General features: G+C 43.7%; 1 protein-coding gene across 1 annotated transcript in view; it reads left to right on the plus strand.

The window, feature by feature from the left end:
• STAB2 (stabilin 2) overlaps positions 1-14,409 on the plus strand; it is a 166,431-nt gene that overhangs the window by 136,983 nt on the left and 15,039 nt on the right. The window contains exons 56-63 of the mRNA XM_069099363.1: positions 606-755; positions 2,931-3,035; positions 4,156-4,263; positions 5,198-5,391; positions 6,501-6,642; positions 8,029-8,162; positions 13,036-13,201; positions 13,411-13,517. Of these exons, the coding sequence (XP_068955464.1) occupies positions 606-755; positions 2,931-3,035; positions 4,156-4,263; positions 5,198-5,391; positions 6,501-6,642; positions 8,029-8,162; positions 13,036-13,201; positions 13,411-13,517 (1,106 nt within the window). The remainder of the gene's footprint in view (positions 1-605; positions 756-2,930; positions 3,036-4,155; positions 4,264-5,197; positions 5,392-6,500; positions 6,643-8,028; positions 8,163-13,035; positions 13,202-13,410; positions 13,518-14,409) is intronic.

The raw sequence follows: 14,409 nt of genomic DNA on the forward strand, positions 1-14,409 counted from the left end.
CTAGGGTCTATAACTTTTTTAAAAATATTTTGGTATTTTTAATATTTTTTAAATATCTTAATAACTGTATTTTAATACAATTCATTTCCTTCACAATCCTATATATTTCATTTTATGTATTTAAAAGCACTATTCTGACAGCAAAGGGAAAGAGCATTTATTAAACACCTACTGTATACCAAGCACGAGTACTAAGCCCTTTACAAATATCTCACTTTGATCCTTACAATAGCCCTGTAAAACAGGTGCTATTATTATCTCTATTTTACAGTCGAGGATACTGAGGCAGACAGTGGTGAAGTGACTTGCCCTGAGTCACATAGCTAGTGAGACCTTCCTCAGTCCAGTACTCTAACCACTTCACACCAAAATGCCTCCTGTGTTTTCTATGAGCTTCACAGGGCTCCCAGAGGAGTTCATGACCCACAAGGTTAAGAATCCCTGATCTAGGCAAATTGAGGGGCCTCCCTGACCTCCCATAGGGTCCACTGCCCTTCCCAGTGAATACCTGTCTGATCCCATTTCTGGAGAGGTTTTTAGCCAGCCACTCAACAACCATGAAATACTAAGCTCCAGATGATCTATGAGTATTCAATCTCTTCCAGCCTGTCCCGGAGGACCCACGACTCCATGCAATAACCGGGGTGTCTGCATCGATGAGTATTTTGGGGGTGGAGAGTGCAAATGCAACACCGGCTTCAATGGAACAGCGTGTGAACTGTGCTGGCCTGGAAGATACGGACCAGACTGTAAATGTAAGTGGTTAGCTCACTGTTCATCTTCAGCCCTTCCCCAGAGCCATGAAGCTCCAATGTTCCACAGGCCTGCTCTTATGAGATGCGATCTGCCTGTGTTACTGTCCTGGGTCAGATCCCCAGAGCTCAGCACATCCCTGGAATGTAGCAGGCGATTAATGAATGCTTGCTGGCCTAATGTTCCCAAGGTCCCTCCTAGCTCTAAAGCTATGATGCTACGTGAAGTCATTCACACAATGAACTCGTGTCTCAAGAGCATTGTAAGTTAAAGTTCTGGGGCCAATCAGAAACGTGAGCCTCAGTTTCCTCCTCTGCAAAATGAGTTGGAGAAGGAAATGGCAAACCACCCCAGTATCCTTGCCAAGAAAATTCTAAATGGGGCCAGACAAAGCTGAAAATGACTAAGCAACATCAACATTATTGAGGAAATTGAGTACCAGGATGGACAGCATGTTGGACACTGAACTAGAGAAGACATCAGGGTACAATGGGAAGAATGCTGAACTCTAGAGACTTTCCAGTTCAGCTTTATCACTTATGTGTAAGTCAAGTCTCCCTAGACCTCAGTTTCTCCATCTGTAAAATGAGGAGGCTTGACTAGGTCTCTCAGATTCCTTCTAGCTCTGCATCTATGACTCTATGAGCTCCAAGTTCTCTTTCAAGCCTAAGGCCTACTCAGAAAAGGACCCTCTACCCTCCCTCCGTGACCTTGGGGAAACTAGTTTCACGCTCTAGACCTCCACTTCCTCATCTATAAAATAAAGAGGCTGGACCAGATGGCCTCCATGGACCCATTCAGCTCTGAATCTATCATCCTAAGCCTCCTCTCCATCCTGGGATTCCATTTCCTCGATAATGCTGATGTTGCTGTTTAGTTGTTTTCGACTTTGTCCAACCCCTCATGACCCTATCTCAGGTTTTCTTGGCAAAGTTTCTGGAGCAGTTTACCATTTCCTTCGCCAGGTTATTTTACAGATGAGGAAACGAAGGCAGAGGAAGTTAAACAATTTGCCCAAGGTCAGGACCAGTGGCAGAAACAGGATTTAAACACAGACTCATTGACTCTAAATTCAACCCTCTTCTTTCCATCAGAAGCATTAACAAAAACTTTGTGATATAAGGCCATGGAGTCTGAGAAGAAATTGCTGTGTCAACCTTGAAATGCCATAGAAATGTGAGATGTTTTGATTGTGCACTGGAGAGGGAGTGACAATGTCTTCCTCCTTTTCTCCAAACCCTAGAGCCTGGGCTGTTCTTAGAACATAGTAGACACTCAGGAAATATCTGATGAATGGATGAGCTAACTATTTACATCTAAGCCCAGTCTGATTTCCAACCTTCTTTATTCGTATTCTGGAATACTTGGGCTTAAATCCTTTCCCCAATTATTAGCTGTGGGATCCTGGGCAAGTCATTTAAATTATCTGAGAGTGAGTTTCCTCCTTTGTAAAATGTGAATAATTGGGGCGGCTAGGTGGCACAGTAAGCAAAGCACAGGCCCTGGAGTCAGGAGGACCAGAGTTTGGTTCCAGCCTCAGACACAACACCCACACAAAAAAACCTAGCCATGTAACCTTGGGCAAGTTACTTAACCCCAATTGCCCTCCAAAAGGAAAAAAAAAATGTGAATAACACCTGTAATGCCTACATCACAGGATTGTAGTGAGGCTTATTTATAAATCGATTTGCAAATTTTAAAATATGTGCATTTTGGACATTTTCATCATCATTCTTATTATTATCATTCTTATTTCCTCCCGTCTGCTCTACAGTTCAGTGACATGACCCTCCTTGCTGCTCCTCTCACATACCACTTTATCTCCAGATTCCAAGCATTTCCACTGGCTGTGCCTCCCTCATGCCTAGAACTCTTCTCCCTCCCTTGTCATCTCTGCCTTGTAGCTCCCCCACAGGTCCCATCTTCTACAAGAAGACTGTCTCAGTCCTCAATCTTTAGGCCTCCCCTCTGAGATTATTTCCATTTTTATCTTGGTTATATATTGTTTGTACACTGCTATTTACAAGTTATCTTCACTGTTAGACAGTGGGCTCCTCCAGGGCAGGGACTGGCTTTTGTTTTGGGGTTTTTTATCTTTCTTTGCATCCCCAGCATCTAAGTAGGTACTTAATAAATGCTTCTTGACTATTAATTTATTTTATTTGTTTATTTGGCAGCCTGCGAATGCTCAGAACATGGGACATGTGATGAAGGCATCACTGGCTCCGGGGACTGCTTCTGTGAAGCCGGATGGACAGGGAGGTTCTGTGACACTCAGCTAGGTCTGTCCCTAAATAATGCAATCCAAGGCAATGTGGGAGGAGTCACTTTCCTGTGCTTTAATTACCGAAGGAGATTCACTGAGCCAAAATGAAGGGGATGGTGTTGGCAACCTTCCCATACTCAAAAATACCAAAGTGACTGTTGGATCTAAAGGAAGTTTGCCTCTTTTGTGGTAGCAGACACCTTTTCAGAATCATGTTTTTGAATGAATATAACAACATGCATAGAATTATAAAAGAAACTATATTAAGACAGTTACTAAAAATATATTTTTTAAAGTTTATAGACCCTGGATTAAGAGCCTCCGACCAGCCTAAACCCCCTCATTTTATAGATGAGGAAACTGAGGCAAATAGAGGCTAAGTGACTTATCCAAGCATACCAAGGTTACAATCATCAGAGGTGAGATCTGAACCCAGGTCCTCTGACTCCAAAGCCAATGATTTTTATTCTTACTATACGACAGATTTAATGCTGAGTCAATCAGAGTAGTTATCCCTTTCCTTATTAAACTGGAAAAATCAGAACAAAAATAATAAAGTGTGGAAAAACAAAAAAAAATTGAAAAAGAAGGGGACAAAAATAGCAAGAGTCTGTGTAGAGAAGGAAAGTGAGGAGCTGGTGCTGTGCAGTCTGTCTGGCCCCTCCCAGCTTGGGAACATTATCGAGTTAACTTTCAGCAACAACCAGCTGGTACTAGATAGGAGACAGGCAGAGAGAAGAACAGAAAAGAGATTCTGGAAATCCAACACTTTCAAGTCCCTCAGATCACATTCTTGCACCTACCCAGATGATGATAATAATTGTTCATGTTTATTTAACTCTTATTATGTGCAGGCACTGTGCTAAGCACTTTACAGTTGTTATCTCATTCAATTCTCACAAGTGGGAGGCAGGTGCTGTAATTACCCCCATTTTACAGATGAGGAAACTGAGGCAACAGAGGCTAAGTGACTTGGTCATATAGCTAGTGTCTGAGGCCAGATTTGAATTCAGGTCTTCTTGACTCCAGGTCCAGCATTCGAGCAACTTAGCTACCCAGCCACCCAGATTTCATTGGCATTGAAAATATATGCATGATTGTACTTATACAACCAACAGTGACATCTTTGTTCACAGTTTTGCCCCCCGTGTGCACCCCACCATGTTCTAAATATGCCAGCTGTAAAGAGAATGGCACTTGTGAGTGTGACCTGCATTACCAAGGGGACGGGATAACGTGTACAGGTGAGTTCCACTACTGCTTGTGTTTAGTGTCTGTAGCTTGGTCTAAGATGAAATAAGTTGGCCAACTATGGCTTTTCTTAAGGCCTGGTTCCTGGCCACTTCCCTCTTTCTCCCAGGAGCAGAGGATAGAAAACAAAATCTGCTTAACTCTTCATAGGATTATAGATAAGAGCCAGAAAAGATCTTGGAGGTCACCCAGTCCAACTGCCTCACTTTACAAATGAGAAAACCAAGGCATAAGGAAGCTGGCACTTGCCCAAGGTCACATAGCTAAAATAATCCATTGAAAATACTGAAGCCCCAGAGGCATTTGTCCAAGGTCACACAGAAAGACTAAACCACCTTATCTCCTTCCCAGGGAAAGTTTGAGTCAAAAGCCTTGGAGGAAGAGGGGAACTGTGTAGGTTGCTCCTTTGCATCCATCTGAGACAGCTCAGATCTCCTAGGAGGCTCCATAAGGGCCTTGTCTTCTTGGTGCTGTTCCTCCCTCATTCTCCAAAAAGGACCAATAACATCACAAGGGCCATATCCTGACTTGTTGGATTTAATTGAGGCAGAGCTGCACCATCAGCCTTGCTATCTCCTCCAAGAACCTCTCTCACGTGTCTATGCATCAGCTACAGCACTCAGCCCAGTGTCTTACACATAGTAGGAACTGAATCCATATAAATGGGGTCAGTACGAATGGGAATTACTGATGGCTTTCTCTCAGAGTTTCACAGCTGTATATTCATGACCCCTCTCCAAAATATTGGGAATTCCTTGACCAAAGTAGAGCTCCCAATGGAAGTTGAAATGTCCAAAGAAATCATTCAAGGAAGGATCCTTGGGTTTGTCCATTGTTGGGTCTGGGTTGGTCTGGGCTGCACCTCTTCTCTCCTCTGTTCTCCTGGCATAAAGTCCAACTTAGTTAATTGTGTCTCTGATCTTACAGTTGTAGATTATTGCAAGCAGAATAATGGTGGCTGCTCGAGGGTTGCCAAGTGTTCCCAGGTGGGCACAGTGGTGACCTGCAGCTGCCAAAAAGGCTACAAGGGAGACGGGCACATCTGTACCGCTGTGGACCCCTGTGCAGATGGGCTCAATGGAGGCTGTCATGAACATGCAGTCTGTACCATGACAGGACCGGTGAGTTTCCTGTCCTTATTCTAGGTTGTCTTATACTTAGAGCTGATATTCTGAAAAGAATCTACTCATTTTTATTGGGGTGGGGCATGGGGGAAGGAAGGCACTCCTAATCTGTGATTTAATCAATAAAGGGAACTCCTGGTATGAACTAAATCCCTCCACCCACACAGATGGAAACTCATCTGTCACTCATAATGGAGAGGTTGTAACTTGCCTAGCATCACAAAATGGGTCAGAGTAAGGATTTGAATCTGGATCTTACTAGGTTTCTCTGTTCCCTGAACCACTCTATCTCTCACCTATATTCATAGAATTGTGGGCATTAGCATCCTTTACTGCAAAATGAGAGGTTTATATTGGATGATTTCTCATGTCCTCTTCAGCTCTAAACCTGTGATCTGCTTGCTCATCCTGGCAGCCTTTCCAGTGTGTGAATTTCCCTCTGAAACTGTTTCAATTTCTACATATCAATCCATTAGTAAGCAAGACATTTGTCCTCTCTTGGCCTCAATTTCCTCATTTGATAAAACAGGGAGTTGGACTACATGGCTTCTAATGTCTCTCCCAACTCTCCATGATCCTATGATTATAGATAAATACACATATGGATGGATGGATGGATGGATGGATGGATGGATGGATGGATGGACGGACGGACGGACGGACAGACGGACGGACGGATGGATGGATGGATGAATAGGCAGATAGAGCATTTATTAAGCACTTACCATGTGCCAGGCACTGTGCTAAGGTCTGGGGATACAGATATAAAGACAGTCTTTGTCCTGAAGAAGTTTACATTCTAACAGAGGAAGACAACACATAAAAGGAGGCTGAAGGGGGTAGGGCATGAATGAGGTAACATGGTTTAGAAATGGCAGCCAGAGGTTCCAAGTAAGATGAAAGGTCTCAGTGAGAGGGGGCCAGGAAGGGAATGAGGATGATGGCTGGAGATCATGAGACATGGTTTAGAAATGGTGTCCAGGAGTGGCATGGAGGCTTGGTTTGGGATAAGAAGATAAATGCTCCCCATTCACATTTTGTCCTGGGTAGGGCAGGGGAAGATAGGTGCTGATTTCATTGCTGCATTTTTTTTCTCTCCCCAATAGGGCAAGCATAGGTGTGAATGCAAAAGCCACTATGTGGGTGATGGATTGGACTGTGTTGTGGAACAGCTCCCCATTGACCGATGCTTACAAGACAATGGGCAGTGCCACGCAGATGCCAACTGTGCAGACCTCCATTTCCAAGGTTAGTGTTCTGGGGGCTTGTGGGGCAAGAGAAAAGAGATAAGCAACTATGGGCATAGAACTCTCAGATGAAGGATCCATAAAGATGGCCCCAAAGCCTGGTGCCCAGGGAAAGCAGCTTTAAATGCCCTCAAATCAACATTTAGTTGTTATGGTGGGGAAGGAGAGGGAGATGACCTAGGACACTGCTTCATTAGGAGACAGAGACCTTGGGATATTGAGAGGCTGCTTCTAGGGAGATTAGGGGAGCAAGTGGAATCAGGGCAGGAAGGAACCCACTTGGGAGTGCAGACAACCAGCACTAGTGAGATGGGAGAGGGAGTCCCCATCTGGTCACTTCCTACTTCGACTAATTATTCTTGCTAACTAGGTGCTAATCTCAATTGTTTCTATACAATCAAATATGTAAAAGTGCAGGTTAGAGCCTTGTCCTGGTTACCAACCTCCCTATTATGGCTCTACAATTGATCACCAATTGTATCTGATGCATAGCATTAATCTAGACTCTTAGTATTTATTTTGATGATGAAGAACTGATGATGTTGATGAGATGTATTTTATACTTATCAATAACTATCAAATGCCTACTATATAACAAGTACTAATCACGGGATTAGTGGGAAACGAAGTCATGTTCTCTGCCTTCAAGTACCTGACAATCTGGTTGGGTGGAAAAAACAAGCACATTTGAAATATTGTTAAATTTAGAGCTGGAAGGAACTTCAAGGGCCATATAGTCCAATCTCCTCATTTTTACGGATGAAGACACTAACCAGAAAGAGGTTAAGTGACTTACTTCAGGTATAAGAGGTCGTAAGCATCTGAGGTGAGATTTGAACCCAGAGTCAGAGCTTCTTCCCCTTTCTCCTGTGAGTTCCTTGGTATAAGATGCTCTCCTCCTTCCCCTCCCCTCCCCAAAAAAATTACCTCTACAAAAGCAGATAAGCCTATGGAATGTAAGCTTCTTGAGGGAAGGTATTATTTTACATGGGTATTTGTAGCCCCGGTTCCTTGCAAAGCACCTGGTTTAGAGTAGATGTTTAATAAATATTTGTTAATTGAGTTAAAGCTTATAAACAACCTAACTTGTGGGCCTCTCCTCTGGATACCTTTTGGCATTGTTATGCTTTTCACAAAGGTCAGTTTCCCAGTGGTGAGGTCATTCAGAAAGAAGAATCCAGGGAAAATGCCACCCCAAGGCATCACCAGACCTCGTCTTAGCCTTGGTTTCAGCATCCTCATCTATAAAATGACCCTTGAGACCTCTTCCAGTTCTAAATCTATGATCTTATGGTTCTAAATAGAAGGAAGATTCAAACCCAGGTCCTGACTCTGTACACAGTGCCATTTGCCTCTTAGTAAATGGGTTCTCTTCTTTCTCATTCAGATGCAACTGTTGGTGTCTTTCACCTACGCTCTCCCCAAGGTCAGTACAAGTTGACCTTTGATGAAGCCAAAGAAACGTGCTCTAAGGAAGAGGCAACCATGGCTACCTACATTCAGCTCTCCTATGCCCAGAAGGTTAGTGAATTCTAGACCGCTATCGAATCTTTCTGCGTAATATCGGGGGGGGATAGGAAGGGAGAAAAACCACATAATTTGCCAAGCTCCATTAACTAACAAACCCAGAGAAGTAAACAGATGTCAGTGACAGCACTGCTCGCCATTTATAACTAGGATAGTTTAAGGAAATATGAGCTGGCCAAGGTATAAATTCACCCAAGGTCACAAAGAAAGAGCAAAAGATCTGCCAGGGTTTCGAATCCCAGTTTTATGATTTGTTCCTTGAGCAAGTCGCTTCAGTGAAGTGATTAAATCACTTGGGCTCCCTCTTTAAAATGAGGGAGTTCCAAAGTCCCTCCTAGTCCTTGGTCCTATGAATAAGAGGTAACAGCACCAAGGAAAGGATGCTGTTGAGGACAAAATCCCTGAGGTTTATCTTACCACCTATGCGTTATAGAAGGGAGAATAAACAAAAAACAGCACAGGTTTAACAACTTTTAGAAGCTCCCCTAGGCCTCCCCTTTAATTTCTTCTCATCATAATAGAAAAAAAATCTTCATTGTTACCAGATATCAGCTAACCTTCTCCAATGGGATAACCTGTTAGGGAGATGAGCTGTGAATTCTCCTTCCCCATTTCTGGATTTCTTTAGCTCTTTGGATCTTGTCACTGGTCATAAGCCTTACCTGTTGAGCTTGGTATACAACCTAGATAAGCATTATCTTGATGAAATTCACCTTCTACTTAAGGACTTGACTACTTTTTGTATGACACAGGCCTCCTTTGACAGTCAGTCTCGTGATATCTATGGACCCCCTTCTCAGAATAATTTATAAAGGCATAAAATACACAGAATTATAAAGAAAACTAATTTTGTTAAAATAGTTATCAAAGTATTAATTATTAATCTCTCAATCAATCTATCTTAATATTAATATATTATGTATTCAGAACCAATGTTATAATTATTATGTATTGGCACCTTTTCAAAAATATGTCAGGAATATTGCTAAGCCTCACAGATGTATGTGGCCCATGTTACATTTCTATTACTAGGAGGATGGGTAGGGAGAAACTCCTATAGTCTTTGTGACTGTATTAGAAGTAGCAAAGATTTCTTAAATTACAGGGTAGAGTGCTTATAATTCTCTCCACTCTCATGGCTACCACCTCATCATATCTGGCCTAAACTATTGCAGTAGCTTCCTAACTCATCTCCCTTTCTCAAGTTTCTCTCCTCCCCAATCTATCCTCTGCTGTCAAAGTGATTTTCCTAAAGCATAGATCAAACCCCATCACTCCCCTGCTCATTAAGCTTCTGTGATTCCCTATCGCTTCTAGGATCAAATACAATCTCCTCCATTAAGTCCTTCACAACCCGATTCCCTTCCAAGCTTATTCTCTATCACTCCCCTTCATAATCTCTCTGGTCCAACCAACCTAGCCCTCTCACTATTCTGTGTTGTGTTTCCTCCTCACCTCCAACCTTGGAATCTCTAGTTTCTTGCAAAGTTCACCTCAAACATCAGCCCCTTCTCCAAGAGATTTTTCTTGATACCCCTAGTTTCAAATGCCTCCCTCACTGCCCAAATTATCTTCTTTTTGTACATTTGTGGACATGTTGTTTCCCCTGATAGAATATAAGCTCCCTATGGGGAGGGATTGTTTAATTTTTGACCTTATGTCCTTAAAACCTAGCACAACTTAGGGCACATAGTAGGTGCTTAACATGTAGGCTTGTTGAATGACTCATGATCATTCTAAAGGGGGAGGAAGGTGTCGTCCCTGGTGCTCACTTATAATTACAGGTAGACTATTCAAATGTTCCATGCACCGGAATCCAATTTGACAGTGAATCACCTTTGGGACTTTATTCATCCCAACATTAACACTACCATGCCAGGTACTATGTCATATAAGGGACATACAAGGATAGAAACAAAATAGGCCTGGTCCTCAAGCAGCTTAAATTCTAATGGAGAAAATCGAGCATGTGTAGAAATGTCTATAATACAAAGAAACTTGGAGAGGGGAGGACCATTGTCAACTCAACTTGATCATGTATAGAAATATCTATAATACAAAGAAATCTGAAGGGATGAGCATTGTCAATTCAGCAAGAAGTCTTCATGGAAAAGGCTGTGCTCAGATTGAGCCTTAGAAGGAAAAAAAAAAAAGGCTTCAGAGAGCTAGCCATGAGGAGGGAACACATGCCAAGCATTGGGATAATTTATCACATTGTCCTCAAGAAAGCAATGACGTCATACCCAATACTGGGTTTTCTTAAAAGCAAGTAACAGAAGCAGCTACCCCCCAGTCCCACTTCTTTACTGAGACAAGGGATCATAGGTCTGAAACACTATATAATATCTGAATTTTACAGTTTATTTTTTAGTTTGGCAGAACTTTTTTATTCTTTATCATAAGGGATGGCTCTTTGGGAAAGGGTAAGGGGAGGGGCACAATGGAGGTGATGAAAAGACAAAAGATATCAATCAAATTGATTTAAAAAAAAAGAAGAAAGCAACTAATGTCCTGGGGCTCTTGTACTTCTGTAAGTAGTGGCTTGTAGCATGGGCTAATTAGCACTAGGCTGGGATCATTACCAGAATGGGCCTTTTCCCTGAGGTAGAGAGGGAAGGAGATGGCTGGCTGTACTCAGCTCCTGCTAGTTTCTTCCCCCCACCCACAACACACACACTAGTCTTTTCCCCTCTCTCCCTCTTCCTTTTCTCCTCTCCTTCCCCCTTCCCCTCTCTCTCTCCCTCTTCTTCAGCCTTCCTTCCTTCCTTCTCCCCCCTTTCTCCCTCTCCTCTAACTCTCTGCCCTCCACCTTTCTCTCTCTGTTTCTCCCCTCCTTCCACTGCAGGCTATGAAAAAAAAAGTGCTGTCTCAGCACAGAAATTGGCAGGACACTTTCAAACATAAAAAACTAATGTGAAATGTGTTCCAGCCAGCATCTTTGCGCCTTAGCTATCCTGGCACATACAGGCAGTTTCACGCCTGCTGTTTTTAAAGCACTAGAAGGCATTTCCACAAAATGCAGCTAATGGCTTTCTACCTGCTGGGAAGCTTATGATTCTCCATTTGGACTTATGTGCTCCAGTAAAAATCAGCTTTGGGGGCAGGGGGTGTCATGCTTACATTATGGCCTTGGAAGCACAAGGGCAGAGAGACAGCATCATTTGATGAGCCAATAACCTTTGACAAAACTCCCCTCCCATTCACCAATCGATCATAAGTGACAAAATCACTCCAGAATTTCTTCTTATCCCAGAAAACATCTCCCTGGCATGAAACTCCATAGCATTATGGATTCAGAGCTGGGAAGGCCCTTAGATGCCATTGCCATTGTGCGGAGGAGAAAACTGAGGCCCAGAAGTGACTTGCCCCAAGCCATGGAGACAGGGACAGGGCCTGGATCTGTGACTTCATTGGTAGAAGGAGCTGTCAGGGAGGGGCTGCCACTACCAATACGAGTCAGCACCTTCTCAGCAAGTTCAAAGGAAGCTGAATGACTTGCCCAAGGTCACACAGGCCAGAAGTGTCAGAAGCAGGGTTTGAACCACAGACTCTACAAAAGCAATCATTCTCATACTGGTCCCAAAGTCATATGAGCAAATGGGAGTAGCAGGGGTTTGGGGTTGTTTTTTTTTTACTTTTTTCTTTTAAAACATTCATTTAACAAATTTTGAGTTCCAAATTCTCTCCCTCCTGTCCCCTCCCATTGAGAAGGCAAGCAATTTGATATTAATGATACACACGAAGTCATGCAGAACGTATTTCCACAGTAGCCACGTTGCTAATAACAAAAATAATACTGAAGTGAAAAAAGGACATACTCAGGGTTCACCAGCTCTCTCTCTCTGCTCTTTGGAACTGTCTCAGATCACTGTATTGATCAGAGCAGTTAAGTCTTTCACAGGTGATTAACACAAAACTAGGATTCCAACCTTGGTCTTTTTACTCCAAAGCCAGTGTACCCCACTCATGGTATATAGCAAGCCCAGAGCAGGGCCTAGGATTTCACTTTAATGATAAGGAAGTTCAGAGGGTGGTTTCCTCTTTCTTTCCTTTCTTTCCACTTTCCTTCCTTCCTACCTTTCCTTTGCTCTTGTCTTTCTTTCTGGGTCTCTCTACCCTGCCCAGGATAGATGTAGATCAGCCATCCATGTACTGAATACCAACAGGGATCAGCACAGAAGGCTTGGCCAGTCTGCCCCTTCTTTGGTGGCCCCTCGCTCCTGGGGGTACCCTGTATCTTTGCAGACATCTCCTCTGCAAAGTCTGCTGCAGATCCAAGCTCTGAGATCCCATGGTCTGCCAGCCTCCCTCCTGGGGGCAGGGATAATAGGCAGGCAAAGCTGGGAGAATCAAAGAGCATGCTTAGGACCTGTTCTCACCACCTTAGCTGGTGGCCAAAAGCTCAATGAGGCATGACTATGGCTGAGCCCTTGGTAAACACAGTTGTCAGAAAGGAGGAGTTGAGCTGCTTTTATCCTGATGGGAAGATGCCAGAGAGATGAGTCAACAAGCAAACTGCTCTCTGCACATAAACAGGAGGGCTTTGTGCCACCTTGCTATTGTAACTTGGACAGTGTGGACTACAAATAGTACTGGCTGGCTGCCCTCAAATCCACCACCATCTGGCAGCCAAAAATGGGACTCAATGACCTCTAAGTTCCTTGAGAACCAGATGGTTTGATTCTTCATATATGTATCCCCAACCTCTAGCTCAATCACTGGTATACAGTAGGCATTTAATCAATGCTTGTTGATTGAGTGATTTGACTGGGAGATCATAGGGGGAAAAGCAAGCAAATTTACTTCAATCCCACAAGGTAAACGGTAATTCCACTTCTGAAGTGGCCGTGTCTCCATCTTTTTGCAGGCCAAATACCATCTCTGTTCGGCTGGTTGGCTCAGTGATGGGAGGGTGGCTTATCCAACTGCTTACTCCTCCCAGAACTGTGGTTCAGGTTTTGTTGGCATCGTGGACTATGGGTCAAGGCCCAACAAAAGCGAACAGTGGGATGTCTTTTGCTACCGAATAAAGGGTAAGAACACCAATCCCATTTCCAGGTACGGGACCTAAAGGTTGCTGCTGAGCTATTTCTCCCAGGATGGTCAAGGACACCTCCGACATCCTGACCTAAGGAAGGGCAGGCAGCTGCCCAATTCTCTGTCCTGGGAAGGGGGTGGGAGTGGGCAGAATTATCTCAGCTTCCCAGCTACTCACTGGGAACTTTGCACTTCTGACTTCCAGATGTGAACTGTACCTGCAAGGCTGGCTACGTGGGAGATGGCTTTGCTTGTAGCGGCAACCTCCTGCAGGTTCTGATGTCCTTTCCCTCCCTGGCAAACTTCCTTTCGGTATGTACGAGCAATAGCAACAATTGGCTCCTTTCCTTGGTCCCATCGTGGGGATTGTTTTGTGGCAACTTGGGTATAATAGAAAGAATGCTGGGCTTGGGGTCAGGAGGCTAAGCCTGACCATTCCCTGGGTGTAAGACCTTGCACAAATCACATGATGATACAGTGGGAAGAACCCCGTACAACTTTTAAGTATTCCACACAGCTGGAAGATGTTTTCATTGGCTGTCCTCCAATGCCTAGAACGCTCTCCCTCATCTCCACCTCCTAGGATTTCTGGCTTCTGGCTTCCTTCAAGTCTCGGGTAAAGACCCATCTTCTGAAAGAAGTCTCTTCATGTCCTCCTTTATCTTCATGCCCTGCTTTTATTGATCATCTCCAATTTATCCCATGTATCTCTTGTTGGCAGCTGTTTGAATATTGTCTTGCCATTAGACTGTGAGCTCCTTAAGGTCAGAGATCTGGTTTTTGCCTTATCACAGTACTTGGCACACAGTAGGATGCTTATTGGCTAACTGGTTCCACTATAATCCTTTGGTAGGGCTACAGCCTAGTCAATGATGCCGGGCACCTCCCAGTGCCATGTACCCTTGCTTGGATTTTTTTGTTTGTTTTGGAGGCAATCAGGATTAAGTGACTTACCCAGGGTCACACAGGTAGTAAGTGTCTGAGGCCGAATTTGAACTCGGGTCCTCCTGACTTCATAGCTGGGTACCTTGGATTTACCCAATACAGTTTATAAACTGTACTGAAATGCCATAAGATCAGATTCAGTCTTGTACAGTGTCTGCACACTGTCTCTCACAGGATCAATGCTTAGTAAATGATTGTTGACCATGCTGACTGAATCATGGGCTTCTGAGTGCCCCCAGGTTCTGTTTCAGAGAGAGAC

This window comes from Petaurus breviceps, unplaced genomic scaffold (assembly GCF_028583685.1).
Source record: "Petaurus breviceps papuanus isolate PSGF00001 unplaced genomic scaffold, PetGlider_PUasm1.0 379, whole genome shotgun sequence".
Classification (NCBI taxonomy): domain Eukaryota; kingdom Metazoa; phylum Chordata; class Mammalia; order Diprotodontia; family Petauridae; genus Petaurus; species Petaurus breviceps.